The sequence below is a fragment of the Vigna umbellata genome, chromosome 9 (assembly GCF_029865625.1).
Source record: "Vigna umbellata cultivar VRB3 chromosome 9, Vumbellata_1.0, whole genome shotgun sequence".
NCBI classification, from domain to species: Eukaryota; Viridiplantae; Streptophyta; class Magnoliopsida; order Fabales; family Fabaceae; genus Vigna; species Vigna umbellata.
The window spans coordinates 30,834,611-30,848,542 of NC_142173.1; the positions used below are offsets into that span (position 1 = coordinate 30,834,611).

At 26.0% G+C, this 13,932-nt stretch overlaps 1 protein-coding gene across 1 annotated transcript; it reads right to left on the minus strand.

Moving 5' to 3' along the window:
- Nucleotides 1–231: 231 nt before the first annotated feature.
- LOC148193193 (serine/threonine-protein kinase 52-like) lies at nucleotides 232–4,700 on the minus strand. The gene is made up of 6 exons (XM_088098621.1): nucleotides 4,183–4,700; nucleotides 3,530–3,651; nucleotides 1,654–1,850; nucleotides 1,385–1,559; nucleotides 893–1,027; nucleotides 232–782 (listed from the first exon to the last, which is right to left on the minus strand). Exons 1-6 carry the CDS (start codon nucleotides 4,505–4,507, stop codon nucleotides 576–578), a joined length of 1,161 nt encoding a protein of 386 aa, XP_087954747.1. The 5' UTR covers nucleotides 4,508–4,700; the 3' UTR covers nucleotides 232–575.
- Nucleotides 4,701–13,932: the final 9,232 nt, after the last annotated feature.

Genomic DNA, 13,932 nt, shown 5'->3' on the forward strand with positions numbered 1-13,932 from the left:
TAGTTTTCTTTTATTCATGCAAAAACTCATATTGCCTACGTAGAAACTCATTTTGCTTGAGTGAAAATTCAAGTTTTTTGTATACTTTTCTCTGATAATTATAACAAAAAGGAAGAATGCAATGGTTCTTTAACCTATTAAGAGATTTTTCTTTCAGAAGAACTTGTATTCAAGTGATCAAAGAGGTTTTACTTCTGGTTTAACAAAAGCAAGTATTGGTTTCAAAGCAAATGGATCCAACTTAATATCATCAATTATGATTGCGAGTATGTGATAGTATAATGAAGATCCTGCAAGTTACAAGTCAAATCCGGCAACATTGCCAAGCAGAAAGTAATACTCATACCCACAGAACCCAAACCAATGTGGGGAAAAAAGGTAAAAGAAAATCAGAGGTACAGTTTTACACACCCAACATATTGACATGTCACCAGCTCCTCCTACCTGTACCCCTTACTGTGTATTTGTCTCATCTAGTATCCAAATACTGCTTTCTCACTATAGATACAAATTGATTCTTCAAATAGTGAAAAATCACTATAACCAAATTGTCTGCAAGACTAATGAATAAACCTTCAAGGCCCTCTATGCTTGCGGAAGCAAAAACAACCCTGTTGCTGATCATGAGGGATCATACCTCCACCTTTGGTTGTGTCAATGGCTTCCAGCATGGAAACTACCTCATCCATCTCCGGTCGCTTATCTGGAGTGGCATCCCAGCATTTCTTCATGACATTTGCCAGAGAACTTGGGCAACATCTTGGCATTTCTGGTCTCAAATTCTAAAATTCCAACAGAACATAATAATCATAATGGATCCATAAACACAGAACAGTGATAAACAGTCACTGCTGAAGTGAGGAAATCAATCAAAACAGAGAAGAAAATATACCTGTCGAACAACGGCTGATGTAATCTCTGAGAAACTTAGGTCAGGATATGGCATGTCACAACAATATATTTCCCATAAACAGATGCCGAAACTGTACACATCACATTTCCTGTTATAGGGGTTGCCATTTAAAACCTGTACACCATCCCCGATGGGAAAACAAAAGTAAATATTCAATTACAAAGATTTTTCTCTGTGATCAATTAAATATTTTTTTCTCGTCTTTTTCTTCTCTTATTCACAGTTTCACAGTATATGATGCCACATGAAAGTCGTCATTTACCCTCATTGAATAGCTCTAATCTTGAAATGAAAATTGGAAACACCTATCCTCACTTGGATGAAATATTGGGACAGGATATGCTAATTCCCCATAACATGAAATATATTGGTACACAGCATGCCTTTTTGAACTAAGGCTTCCGATGTGTCACAAATACTAGTACAATAATATCTAATTTGTAAAGGATTGTTCAGGTATTGACTACTCACCTCTGGAGCCATATAACCAAGAGTACCAGTCTCCCCAGTCATATCGTTAGGATTTGATGCCTCAACACGTGCAACCCCAAAATCAGCAATTTTAACTGTGCGTGTCTTGTCCAACAGCATGTTTTCTGTCTTCACATCTCTATGGACAATCTTCTGAGAGTGAAGATAACTCAGCCTGTAAAACCAAGTGAATTCAGGTTGAGTAGTTGCACACAAAAATTACGATAATTATTGGCTCAACCGCTAAACAAGGTGGAAAAAATAGATACCCTCTTGCAAGATCAAGTGCCAGCTGAATGACAATCTTAAAAGCTAGCTTCCTCCTCCTGTTCTTTATTAGGTATGATTTCAGATTTCCTCCAGCAAGATACTCCACAACAACACAACAGAAATTGCTTGGCATGCCAATCAGACCATTATCAGTTTGTATCTGCAATTCTGAAGACCCCATTGTTGCCCCTATAAACTGAACATGGAATGTAAATGGTTAAAAAATATTGGGTAGAAAAATGTTTGCAGAAACATGTACAATGCCCTTTGGGAAAAGAGAAAAACAAATCATCTGCAAATATCTAAAGATTGAACAAGAAAGTGTCATGATGAGAAACCAAAACAAGCATTAGGGGGGCAAGAAGCTCATGCTCCACACCTAAATGCATCTTCTGTACCAGATGCGTAGGACAAATGGACAAAGTCCAGACTTGGGTGCCCCAACATACTGAATGAATTAAATTGAATCTAATGAAGATACAAGGTATCTTTCCTTGAGTTAGAAAAATTTGAAGTTCATTTTGAGGAGAACGTGTAATAGACAGATAAACTTTTCCGAAGAAAAGGTTGCCCATAAACAATAGAAACCGGAAGACTAGAAGTTTCATTGAAAGTAAATTTCAAAAATGCTGGCAGGCTGTCAAAACTTTATCTAAAATCTTTATGCAACAGAAACATGGATGCTGAACCAAATGGAAAAAGTCTATTCACATTTATTTTCACCCTCCATTGTGAAAAAGACTAGTTCGAGTTCAGAACACAGTAAATTTTCTATAATTAACATAGAATAAGCAGATGTCAAAACTGACTCCATTCTACGTGAAGATATTAGTATTCAATTTTAGATCAACAGAGTATAAAACAGATTAACAAGCTATAAACTAAGAGCCCCATACTTCAGCTAGAAAGGTTGTAGTTAAATTGTGTGTTCTATAATCAACTCATAAAGGATAGGCAATGTTACTGTCAACAGAGATCTCCTCAAAACTGCTTTTTAAAAAATGAAAATAATAAACTCCAAATATGTTAAAGTGCACTCAAGTAGAGATTATATTAAAACTTCTGGAATTCAAGCACTGTATCCCCGTTAATAAGGTTAGTATAATATGAGAATAATGCCACAAGTTAATGCAAGCAGTGTACCTCTGAATATTCTTTACCACCAATATCAGATTATAGACAGAGAAACAATATGAAAGAAAAACATATCTAGGACAGTTAAGCTCATATGTTGTGAAGAAACTTCAATTTTATACGAATAGTATATTTTCAGCTCCATATTATACTTGTATTTCTCATATTTCAGTATTTTTCCAATAAAGGTACAGTAGGCTAAATGCATACCTCATGTTCTTAAAACAAAGTGCATGGAAATTTCAAACAACAAGGATAATAGTAGTGGCCCTCATCCACACAAAAGCAAGTCCTTGTACAATTTCAAGCAAATTCTAGTTGAATGTAATGGAAGGAGAATATAGAAAGAAGGTGGAAAAGTGGGAAGATATAATTAAGAAGGAAATCCCTGAAACATGAAACCAGCAAAAATCTTGGTATCCTTGAGAATTAAAAGATTTTTATCAGAATACCTATCCACTTGAATACCTTGTATGACATTATTAATTCATTACATTTAAGTATGCTAAGGCATATTTAAAAAGGAGGACTGATTTGCATTCTATTGAAAATGAACGCTCACCTGATAACACAAATTCATAGGACCTAATATGGCAGAAAATTCTATGTTTGGATGGATCCCTCCACCCAAATAAAATCAAATAATATTAGCATACACAATTATGAAATAACAAGCTCAACATGTTATGATGACAATTGCACAAACAAGAATACACTGACGACAAAGAAATTAAAATCAACCTTTGTGACATTGGGATGATCAAGTTTATGCCAAACAACAACTTCCTGTGTAAAAGCTGCTCTCAGGGAGGCAATTTCTGCTTCTGTCCTTTGTCCTTCCTCACCCCAGTCCAACAATTTCACTGAACATTAAGTAACCACAATAACTAGGATCAGTAAAGGCAGAAAAAGGAAACACAAATTCTACTCAAAGAAGAAATAATCACTGAAACAAAAAACACCATGTTTATTCATTCTCCACACCAGAAAACCAAATCCACAATGGGGTCACTTAGAATTCTACATCACTAAAAGCCCAATCCCAAATTTTACTATTATTCCCGTAAATTCAACTCCACACTAAACCATTCTAAAAGTCAACTCTTTTCCAGAAAATCCTGCGAGCAAGGGAATTAATTCATTAACTGGAGTAATTTGCTACAAGTAATAATTTTGAAGATGAAACTAAGAGCTTTTAGAATTTCATCATGGGTGTTTATTCATACAAATTAAACAGTTAACCCACTTGTTGAAACTAAAAATGATAATAACTTGAAGATCGCTAAAAAGGACATATGTGTAAATAAATTCCTCCCAGTTGAAGTTTGGTGATTGGGAGATTAGACATCTGAATCTGATAAGTAAAAATGGATCAGTTGAAAGGAACAACTAACCAGCAACATCTTGAGTATCATAAACACCACGATGAACAGTGCCAAAAGTGCCACGAGCTATGACACTTTTGATGATGAGTTTAGAAGGATCAATCTCCCAGTCCTGCTTTTGCTTCTTGAGACTTAGCCTAGCAGAGGCGGGTCTGAATTTGGGAGAGGCAGTGGCACTGGTGTGAACATGAACCTGATCAGCATCTTCGTCCTCATCAGAACGCTTTTTCTTATCTATGGTGAGCACCTTGTTGAGGTGCCTCTCCAACTGTTCATCTATGCTCTTCAGATCAATCTGATCCGCCCTCACAAACCCATCACTGCTTTCCTTCATCTTCTTCTTTTTCTGTGCCTCCCACACAATTAACAAAAAGAAGAAAAGAGGGAGAGAATTATGGGTCTAAGATGTTTCAGTTGTTGTTGGTGTGTTGCCTGATGATGGTGGTGGTGTTGATGATCTTGTTCTTCTTCTTCTTGCTCTTTCTCTTTCTCTCATCCATGTGGCCACATGGAACTGTCTGCTCATAACGTGTCTCTCTGACCCACTTTTAATAATAATAATAATAATAATAATTCACTCTTTTCTTTTATAATAAAAACAATAACTGTTATGTATTTTTTTTCTCTCTCTTTTACTCGTCACAGTCGGCTTCCTTACAGGGACAATAATAGGAGAGTGAAAAGTAAAAGTAACCATTAAAGTAAAAGTAACCATTAAAGTAAAAGAAAATAAGATTAACTCATTTTAATCTTATGTTCAAATAACAAAATATTGAATTCCTCTTAATCATTGTCTTTGTAATTAATTAAATTATCCCATTAATTTTTTATCTTTTAATTCGTTTAGATTTTTAGTTGTTAATATCTCTCTAACATATTTTAACTATTTTTTCAAAATTTCTATCATTTTATATTTTAGATAATCATTCTTTCAAATTCAAATAAGTATACACAAACAAAAGTCATCAGTATAATAACAAATTTATATGTTAAAAATTATAAAATGTTAAATTATAATAATTGTCTAAATTTTTAATTGATCCATTGTTTTGATATTGGCATGATATTTAGTAGTTAAAGAAATTTGTGGAATTAAAATGTTTGCTTAATTAGTAGTAAAGAAAGTTTATTAATTTTTGTAAGTTATAAATATTAACATGATTATTGGTCTTTGAGTTTATTGGATTTAATTAGTTATTAATTGTTCATGTTTTGATTATTGAATAGTTATTACTACAACTATAGAAGACTGTAAGTACATTATATGTAAATTTATTATTTATGTAATAATTTAAGTAGATTTAATATGTTAATTTGAGATATTACAATTATTCTCTCTACTGTTATGGGTAAGTAAGTTTTAGATTATACTTTGAAATCCAACATCTTATTCATGTAAAAGAATTAGAAAACAAAAAGTTAATGTTAATGTGGTTTTGGTCCGGTGTTTATGACAGTCAAAAACTGGATGCAGACAAATTGCCCATATAAAATTTTCAGAGTTTATTTTATTTTTTACCTGTTATGGATGATTGCCGACTGTAGGTCGGTCCAATTTTCAGAAAGAAAAAAATAACGGAAAATACATTTTTTTAAATAGATAAATATTAAATTTTATTCGTATAATTTAAAATAAAAATTCAATTAATTCTCTACAAAGTGTACATATAAATTATTTTAGGTTATTACATATTTATTTATAACATGTGTTATTAATTAATTATACTGACTACTTTAATATCCCGTATTTCTTCTCTAATATAAACTAATTTAATATTATATAATTAAATATTTTTATTTTTTTCTACCAGTTGTCTTGAAAATGTTTTAGGAAAGCGATAATATATTTTATATTATCTAATTATAAAATAACTGAAAGTGATATATCTTATTTTATTTTATTGATTATGAATAATATATTCTGTAACTGAGTTTACTAATCAGTCTTTTTCTAATATGGTATTCTATTTGTTTAATAAAATTAAACTAAAATTAAATAATAAGTTATCAAGTATCATGCACAAATTAATGCACAAATTAATGTACAAATTAATGTAGCAAAAAGTCTTTTCAAATATTAAAGTTTGTTTGTTTTTTTCTTAAAAACACAAGGTAAAACTATTAAATCACATGGGAATCGATATATCATATTCAGATTTTTTGCCCTTAAATAGTAATTATAAGGTTTGATATTGTTAATCTCAATTAGCACAAAGAAATATATTTGTTTGAACCAATCTTATTAAATGTATATGTTGTGCAATCTAATTATTGAATAAAGTTAAGACCAATTTTCAGGACATTTACTTCTTTAACTTTAATAGTAAGTAAAATATCATATAAAAAGTATGTGGCTAACAATCATAGGAGGAAAATTTTGAAAGCATAAAAATAAGGAATTTTTTAGACAGAAGAAGGTAGCTTTAGAAAAAAAATTCGGTTTTCAGTTTAAAAAACTTTTATTAAAATGCTATTAAGCTTTTTATTAAAAGGATCAACATATTTTTATAAAATAATAAAAATGTGTACATTTACAATGTACTCAATTAAGATTTTTGAATTTTTTTAGAAAATTTGATTCAATAAAAGTTAAATATATAGCATGAATTTTATTTTCACAATCTAATGCATTGGATGGCATAAGATGCTATTAACTGAGAAAAATATATGAGGCAATAAATTATGCTCTTAAGGTATGTATGAATATATTAAGCATAGTTATATTTGAAAGTTATCCGTTTAAAATAAAATTAAAAATAATTATATATTGAAAAATGTGTTATGATGTTCTTCCCATGCCTTTTGGAAATTTGAGTGGGGAACTCATCCACCTTGGCATTTAAAGTTGTCTCTTACCAATGAATTTCATTGAAAAATAAGAAGGAAAAGCTCTGATTGCTTCATCATCTATTGAAAAACATGATACAACAGACTCTTTATGCACCAAATCGGTTGACTTAATCTTAAATGCTAATTAAATGCAAAGTTGCCAATTGTGACAGCAAAATTATCAGTTCATATTTACATTTGTTCCAACATTTTCACTGATGTTGCTTTCGTATTAAAAGTGAAATAATTAACATATTTATTTATCTAAAACTTTAATTTCTATTTATCTAAAACTTTAATTTCACAATATTTCTTATCTACTTATTTTTATATTTTTAAATAAAATTATTTTATCTAAACAGAATTAGGTGTTGACATAACTTTATTAGACTGTATTCTTTTAGTATATCTATTAGGTCATATGGAAACTATTTTGTCTTCACCACCCCCATACATAACTTTTTCTCTAACGTTATGATTTTGCAATAAAATGGAGATGATTTTTTGTATGTTTGTCTGATAATACATATAAAAGAATTGAAAATTTAATAAAGAATTTTTCATTTTAATAGTCAGATAACTCAAACCTCCTAGCTATATGAATCCTAATTTAATCTCCTTCAGTCTATACCAACTTTCTACTACTTGAATGATGTGAGAAAATTAACTTTTATGAGAAGGTCTATTCCCTTAACAATATTCGATGTTATTATCTATACACGTCATCTTATGTTTAAATATTCTTTATTTATCCGATTATAACTATGTTTATATATTTTTTATTATCCGATTAAAACTAAGCTTATATAATTATCTTTTACTACCTACTCCCAATCAAGTTAGTTCATTCTTATATATCTTCAAGTTTAAAGAATACAATACGTTAGGGTCGATGCCTTATGCGTCCCCGTTAATGATTTTATTGTTCCAATGTTATACAATCAATGTTGCTATCCATACATCTTATCTTACATATATCTTCTATTCTATATTTTTTTATTGTTTGATTATAACTAAGTTTATATGTCTATGTATGATCACCTTTGAAAAAACTTTACATGAACCTATATTTAGTTGAGTTTACAAATGTACTCCCGAATTAAAAAAAGTTTGTAAGTCAAACCAATATATAATTAACATTTCTCCTATTCAACTATATTATATTATAATATATATATATATATATAATATATATATATATATATATATATATATATATATATATATATATTAAGTAGCTAAGTCATTTCTTCATTAGGCAGTAGGTGAACTTCGAAATTATGGCCAATGAAGAAAACAAGAGAGAAGAACGTTAGGTGTTGAATCACTACACTTGAAAAATCGAATATGAGAATCGATATATATATATATATATATATATATAAAAGCTTAATTAAATAATGCATTGTTAATTATGAACTTGATCTCCTCTGAATTTAAGCAAACTACACATAAGATTTATTCTAATGTTAAACAGTTGTCCAAAATAATCAATTTTCAAAATACAAGTAACAGGTTTTATATCATAAATGATTCTCCGTATATTTTAAAAAAATAATTGAGATTGTGAATATGATAAATATAAAAAGAAAATAATTTTAAGTTTCTTTAATCTTGGTGAATAGGAAATAATACTATTGTATTATTTTATCTTATATATTATATGAATAAGAATTCATTACTACGTGACAGTAATAATAATACGGTGAATTAGAGAAGACAACGAGTTGGTGGGTATGAGTTTGATTACTTTATATTGTTTTTCAATAAAACAATTATTTTCATTTTCAATATTATATTTAATGGTTACCAAATTTTTAGTTTCTTTACTAGTCGTATTCATATTTTAATTTAATATCTTTTATAAAAAAAATGAAAATTATAACAAATTTTCTTTTCTTTAACGTCAAATATAAAAAAATAAATTATAATAATATAAATATCAAAATAAGATTGTCAAATAACAATTAGATAAAGATCAAATAATTATAAAAATAATTTCATTTGTGTCATAACAATATTCTAATAATTTAAAACGGAGACAGGTATGTTTAAGGGTCAATTGTTTTAAAGATAAAAGGAGTAGTAGTTTTAAAGATAGCATTCCATTATTTTATTCAAAGTTCAACTATAGATAGATTTTATGTTAATAGAATTTCATTTTATAAAAATCACTATCTTTCTAGAAACATTTTTTTAAAGTTTTTTTTTATGTCTTCATTCTAACTTTCTTAGTCTTTTTCTTATCTGTTTGACAATTAGAGACACCAATAGATTTACGATAGAAATATCTACACTTCTAACTAATCATAATTTAAAATAGAGTAAGTTTAGTTTTATTTTTATTTTTATTTTTATTTTTTTTAGTTAGCTTAGCAATATTAGGCAAATGAGGCCCTAAGATCTATGCATGTGACTCAAAATACTTCAAACTGAATATTTGTTTAATTGTGATTGTTATAATATGTTAGATATGTGAATTAATGTTTGTGTAGGTAGTCAGAGCATCTTATGAGAACTATAGTTTTACGAGCAACATTGAGTCAAGAATTTCCTACACCAAGTATGAGAAACTAGTAAAATTGTTTATATACATGCTTTTACTTTGTTGGTATGATCTAGTTTGGTTGAAAACTAAAATCTATGATTTTTTTTGGATTAAGTAATTTTTCAATTGTTTTGTGATTTAATGATGCAAATGGTCTATTCTGCTTGTAATTTTGTGTTAAATCCTTGTGAAGGAAAATGGTAGCGATGATAAGGCAATGTAAAGGCATGTGATATTGAATTTTGTGTAAGTTGATTGAATTGTTATGATGATATATGGAACAAATTAGGAATCTCAAACTTGCATATAGTGTATCAAATTGACCCATTGATACTATCTTAGCAAATTTTAAACTAGATCTGATATAACTTTATGTAAGAAAAAGGTAAATAAAATAGCTCAGTTAAACTCAGTTGATCAATTTGATACGCATCTCAAATTCTGGTATTTTTCCTTATGAAAGATTGTAGTAACGTATGAATTGAATGTATAATGAGTGAATTTGCCATGTAATATATCAAATTGGTTAATTAAGGATTATTTTAGCTTAAGTTGAGGTAAACTAATATGCATATAACAAAAGAAAAGAGTAAAGTCTCTTTAAAAGACAACTTTCTTCTCATTCTAAAAACATAATTTTTTATACCTAAGGCTTTGTGAATATTTGAAGGTAAATTTTTTTGTTATTTATTTGAGTGGATTTGGGGGTAAGTGAAACTGGATTTGAAAGTAAAGTTTGTGAGAATTAGTGTAGGATTTGATTGATGTGACAGATTAAAAAAATTTACTTCCAAATTCACTCTCAGTTACCTCCAAATCCACTCAAATAAACAACAACAAAATTTACCTTCAAATCCTCTCAAATTCATTCAATTACTCTCCCTCAAATTCATTCAAGTGAACAAAGCCTAAGAGATAATACTATATTGTGAGATAGAGACATTCTTGAGTTCTTGAAGGAAGCGTTGTTGTTGGGTTTTCTAAAATTCGTCAAGAAGCAATCAAGATGAGTTTGGTTGTAGAACTTCTTACTTAGCAATAGGACTTTTTTTGTAACATCTACACTTTATGTCTACTTGTTTCATTTACTTAGTACTATTATCATTGTATAGGTAATAGTCTTGATGCAATTGTGTAACATTGTATTTAGATTGTTTTTCTTGATAAGTGTATAGTTCTTAATATTTTAGGGTTTAAAGTTATTAAGATATTACATTATATATCTACATGTTAAAGTATGTTCTTCCGTTAATTTCTCATCACTAACATCTTATATAGGTGTCAATACTTTGTACTAAAAACAAATATGACATTGCAAATGTGATAAAAATTCAAAAAGAATAATAATTATTTAATAAATTTTAAATCTCTTCACAATTTCACATTAATCATTTATACTTCATCTAAACTTAAATATTAATAGATAAAATTAATTTTCTATTACATTAACATAATATAATATATTAATCACATATAGCGTCATAAATATTACTTATAGAACTTAGGTGTATAGTGGAATTTTCCAATTTCACTAACAAATTGTACATTTTAATCTGAGGATCCTGTGATTTTGACAATTGCATCACTTAAAAAATTTGTTATAACTATTATTATTAGGATCTCAATACATCCGTAAAATTCACGATCACAATAATTATTTCAAAATCGAATTATATATACAGTGAAAACATATGTGATATGTTATTTCTTTATAATAATAAAAATAATAAAATTATCATTATAATTATAAAGTTTTTAATATAAATAATTTTATAATTGTATTATAAGTAATTTTTATTTATTTGATATGTAATTTTTTAATTAAAAATAATTAAGTTTAAAAATGATTAAATAAAAAATATTAAATTTAAACAAACGAGTCACTTGAAATATAATATTGATAAAGTAATTATTTTAATTTAAAAATTTATTTAAACAATAAAATTAAAAAATAAATGTCAATAAAAGAAATTTCCTTTATATTTATATAGTTTTACATAAAAACTAAATTTTGTAAACGCAAAACATACTTTAAATTAAAATACATTTAGATATGTGACAGTTCTGAAAACTATTTCGAATTAGAAAAATAACTAAATATTTTCATAAAGTTTTGTAGAATGGCCTAGGACATTCTAAATTTTCGTAACACCGTTAAAAATACTGTCAAAAAACACTTTTATGAATAATTATTTAAAGCTATGTATTTTAGTAATACTGAGGTGTGAATAACAATGGTCAGGCCATTTCTATTTTCTTTTTTAAATTAGAATGCCCTAGGCCCATTTTTTTATCCAACTTGTCCCTGCTTACTTCTTTTCTTTGTGTTTCATCTTACACCTCCTATATCTCATCTCATCATGTATTTCTAAAAATTTCAGTTTAATTTTCTAACATTTAAACCTACATCTTCAACATTTTCAAAATTTTTCTTTTTAACTTTAATAAATATATTATTATTTTTTTCTCTTTCTTAACGAAACACTCTAATAAATATCTTTTTATTTTTTTCTCTTTCTTGTACTCTGCATCACCTTAATAATAATATAATTTAATTTAATATTTAAATATTATTTAATATGGTTTTATATTTAATAATTATTAAAATATGATGTATATTATAATAAATGTTAAATTAAAAAATAAAAAACAAAAGTTATCATAAAAAAACTGAAATAATAATAATAATAATATAAAATTTGATTTGATATATTAAAATATTAAAATAAATTAAACAAACTATTAAATTTTAAATAAAAACAAAAATTTTAAATATGCTAACAGTTTTTTTATTTAAAATTTAACAAATATTTCATTTAATTGAAAATTACAATATTATTTATTATATTTTTATACTTTAATAATTATTAAAATATAATTTATATTTTTATAATAGTTTTATTAAAAAAATAAAAAAAAATAACTAAAATAAAAATAATAGTAATGAAAATAAAAATAATATTTAAAATCACATTTAATACATTAAATTAAATTAAATAATTATTAAAATTAAATAAAAACCAAAGTTTTAGAAAAAGATTTTAATCGGATATCATGTCCGTATTATATATTATCGGATTTCTATATCCAATTAACAAATTTTCTAAAACTTTGTTTTCTATTTAAATTTTAATAATTATTTAATTTAATTTAATATTTTAATATAATATTATCTATTTAAATATATTAAATTTAATTTTAAACATTATTTTTATTTTTATTATTATTACTTTTATTTTAGTTATTATTATTTTTACTTTTTTAATAAAACTATTATAAAAATATAAATCATATTTTAATAATTATTAAATTATAAAAATGTAATAAATTATATTATAATTTTTAATTAAATTAAATATTTATTAAATTTTAAATAAGAAACAAAACTGTTAAAGATATCCAATAAACAAGTTTTTTAACATTTTTGTTTTTATTTAAAATTTAATAACTGTTTGATTTATTTTAATATTTTAATATATTTGAATATATTAAATCAAATTTTATATTATTTTTATTATTATTTTATTATTTATTTTTATTTTTATTATTTTATTTTTATTTTTTAATATAACTATTATTATAATATAAATAATATTTTAATAATTATTAAAATATAAATTATATTAAATAATATTAAATAATATTTAAATTTTAAATTAAATTATATTATTATAAAAGGTGGTGCATAATCTCTTTAATATGAAAGAGAAAAGATAAAAAGATATTTGTTAAACTGTCTTTAAATAAAAAAAAAAAAAAAAAAAAAAAGGGTTTAAAAAAAAAAAAACAACAAAAAAATTTATTAAAGTTAAAAATGAAATGTTTAAAAAAATTAGAAATACAAATTTCTGAAGGTTAAAATTAGAATTTTTAGAAATATAGAATAAATGTTGGAAGTGTTAGATGAAACACCCTATTTTCTTTCTTGAAACAAATAAAAAAAACGATATTATTGTGTTCTTATATCCAAAAGAAATCTAAAAAATCTGTTTACAATATTAGTCGATATCATAACAGCAATATCCTACTTAAATATCCACAGAAAAAATATATAAATATTTAAATTCGAGACAGCACCAAAATGTATATTCCTAGATAACATCAAATTTGATATTTTATAATATTTAAAACTTAAACTTTAGGATAGTTTATTCTTGAGTATTTATATTTAAAACCGTTCTTAAAAGTAGCTTTTACTTCATGTATATATTTTAATATTTATGTCTTTTTAACAAAACTTTTGGGATGTAAATAAGAATATTTATAAAGAAAATTGTCAAATGATATTGGCTTAAAATATAATGTAATATGGGTTGAAAGTAACCATGTTCAGCATTAGAGAAAGAAAAATATTGATTGATTTTTGTACTATGTAAATCGAC

Coding starts and splice junctions, on each gene's coding strand:
- LOC148193193 (XM_088098621.1), bottom strand. CDS start 4,507: ATGAAGGAAAGCAGTGATGGGTTTGTGAGGGCGGATCAGATTGATCTG. Junction 1,851..3,529: donor ATCATCCCAATGTCACAAAG/GTTGATTTTAAT, acceptor TTCCATGTTCAG/TTTATAGGGGCAACAATGGG. Junction 1,028..1,384: donor TTGGTTATATGGCTCCAGAG/GTGAGTAGTCAA, acceptor GATGGTGTACAG/GTTTTAAATGGCAACCCCTA.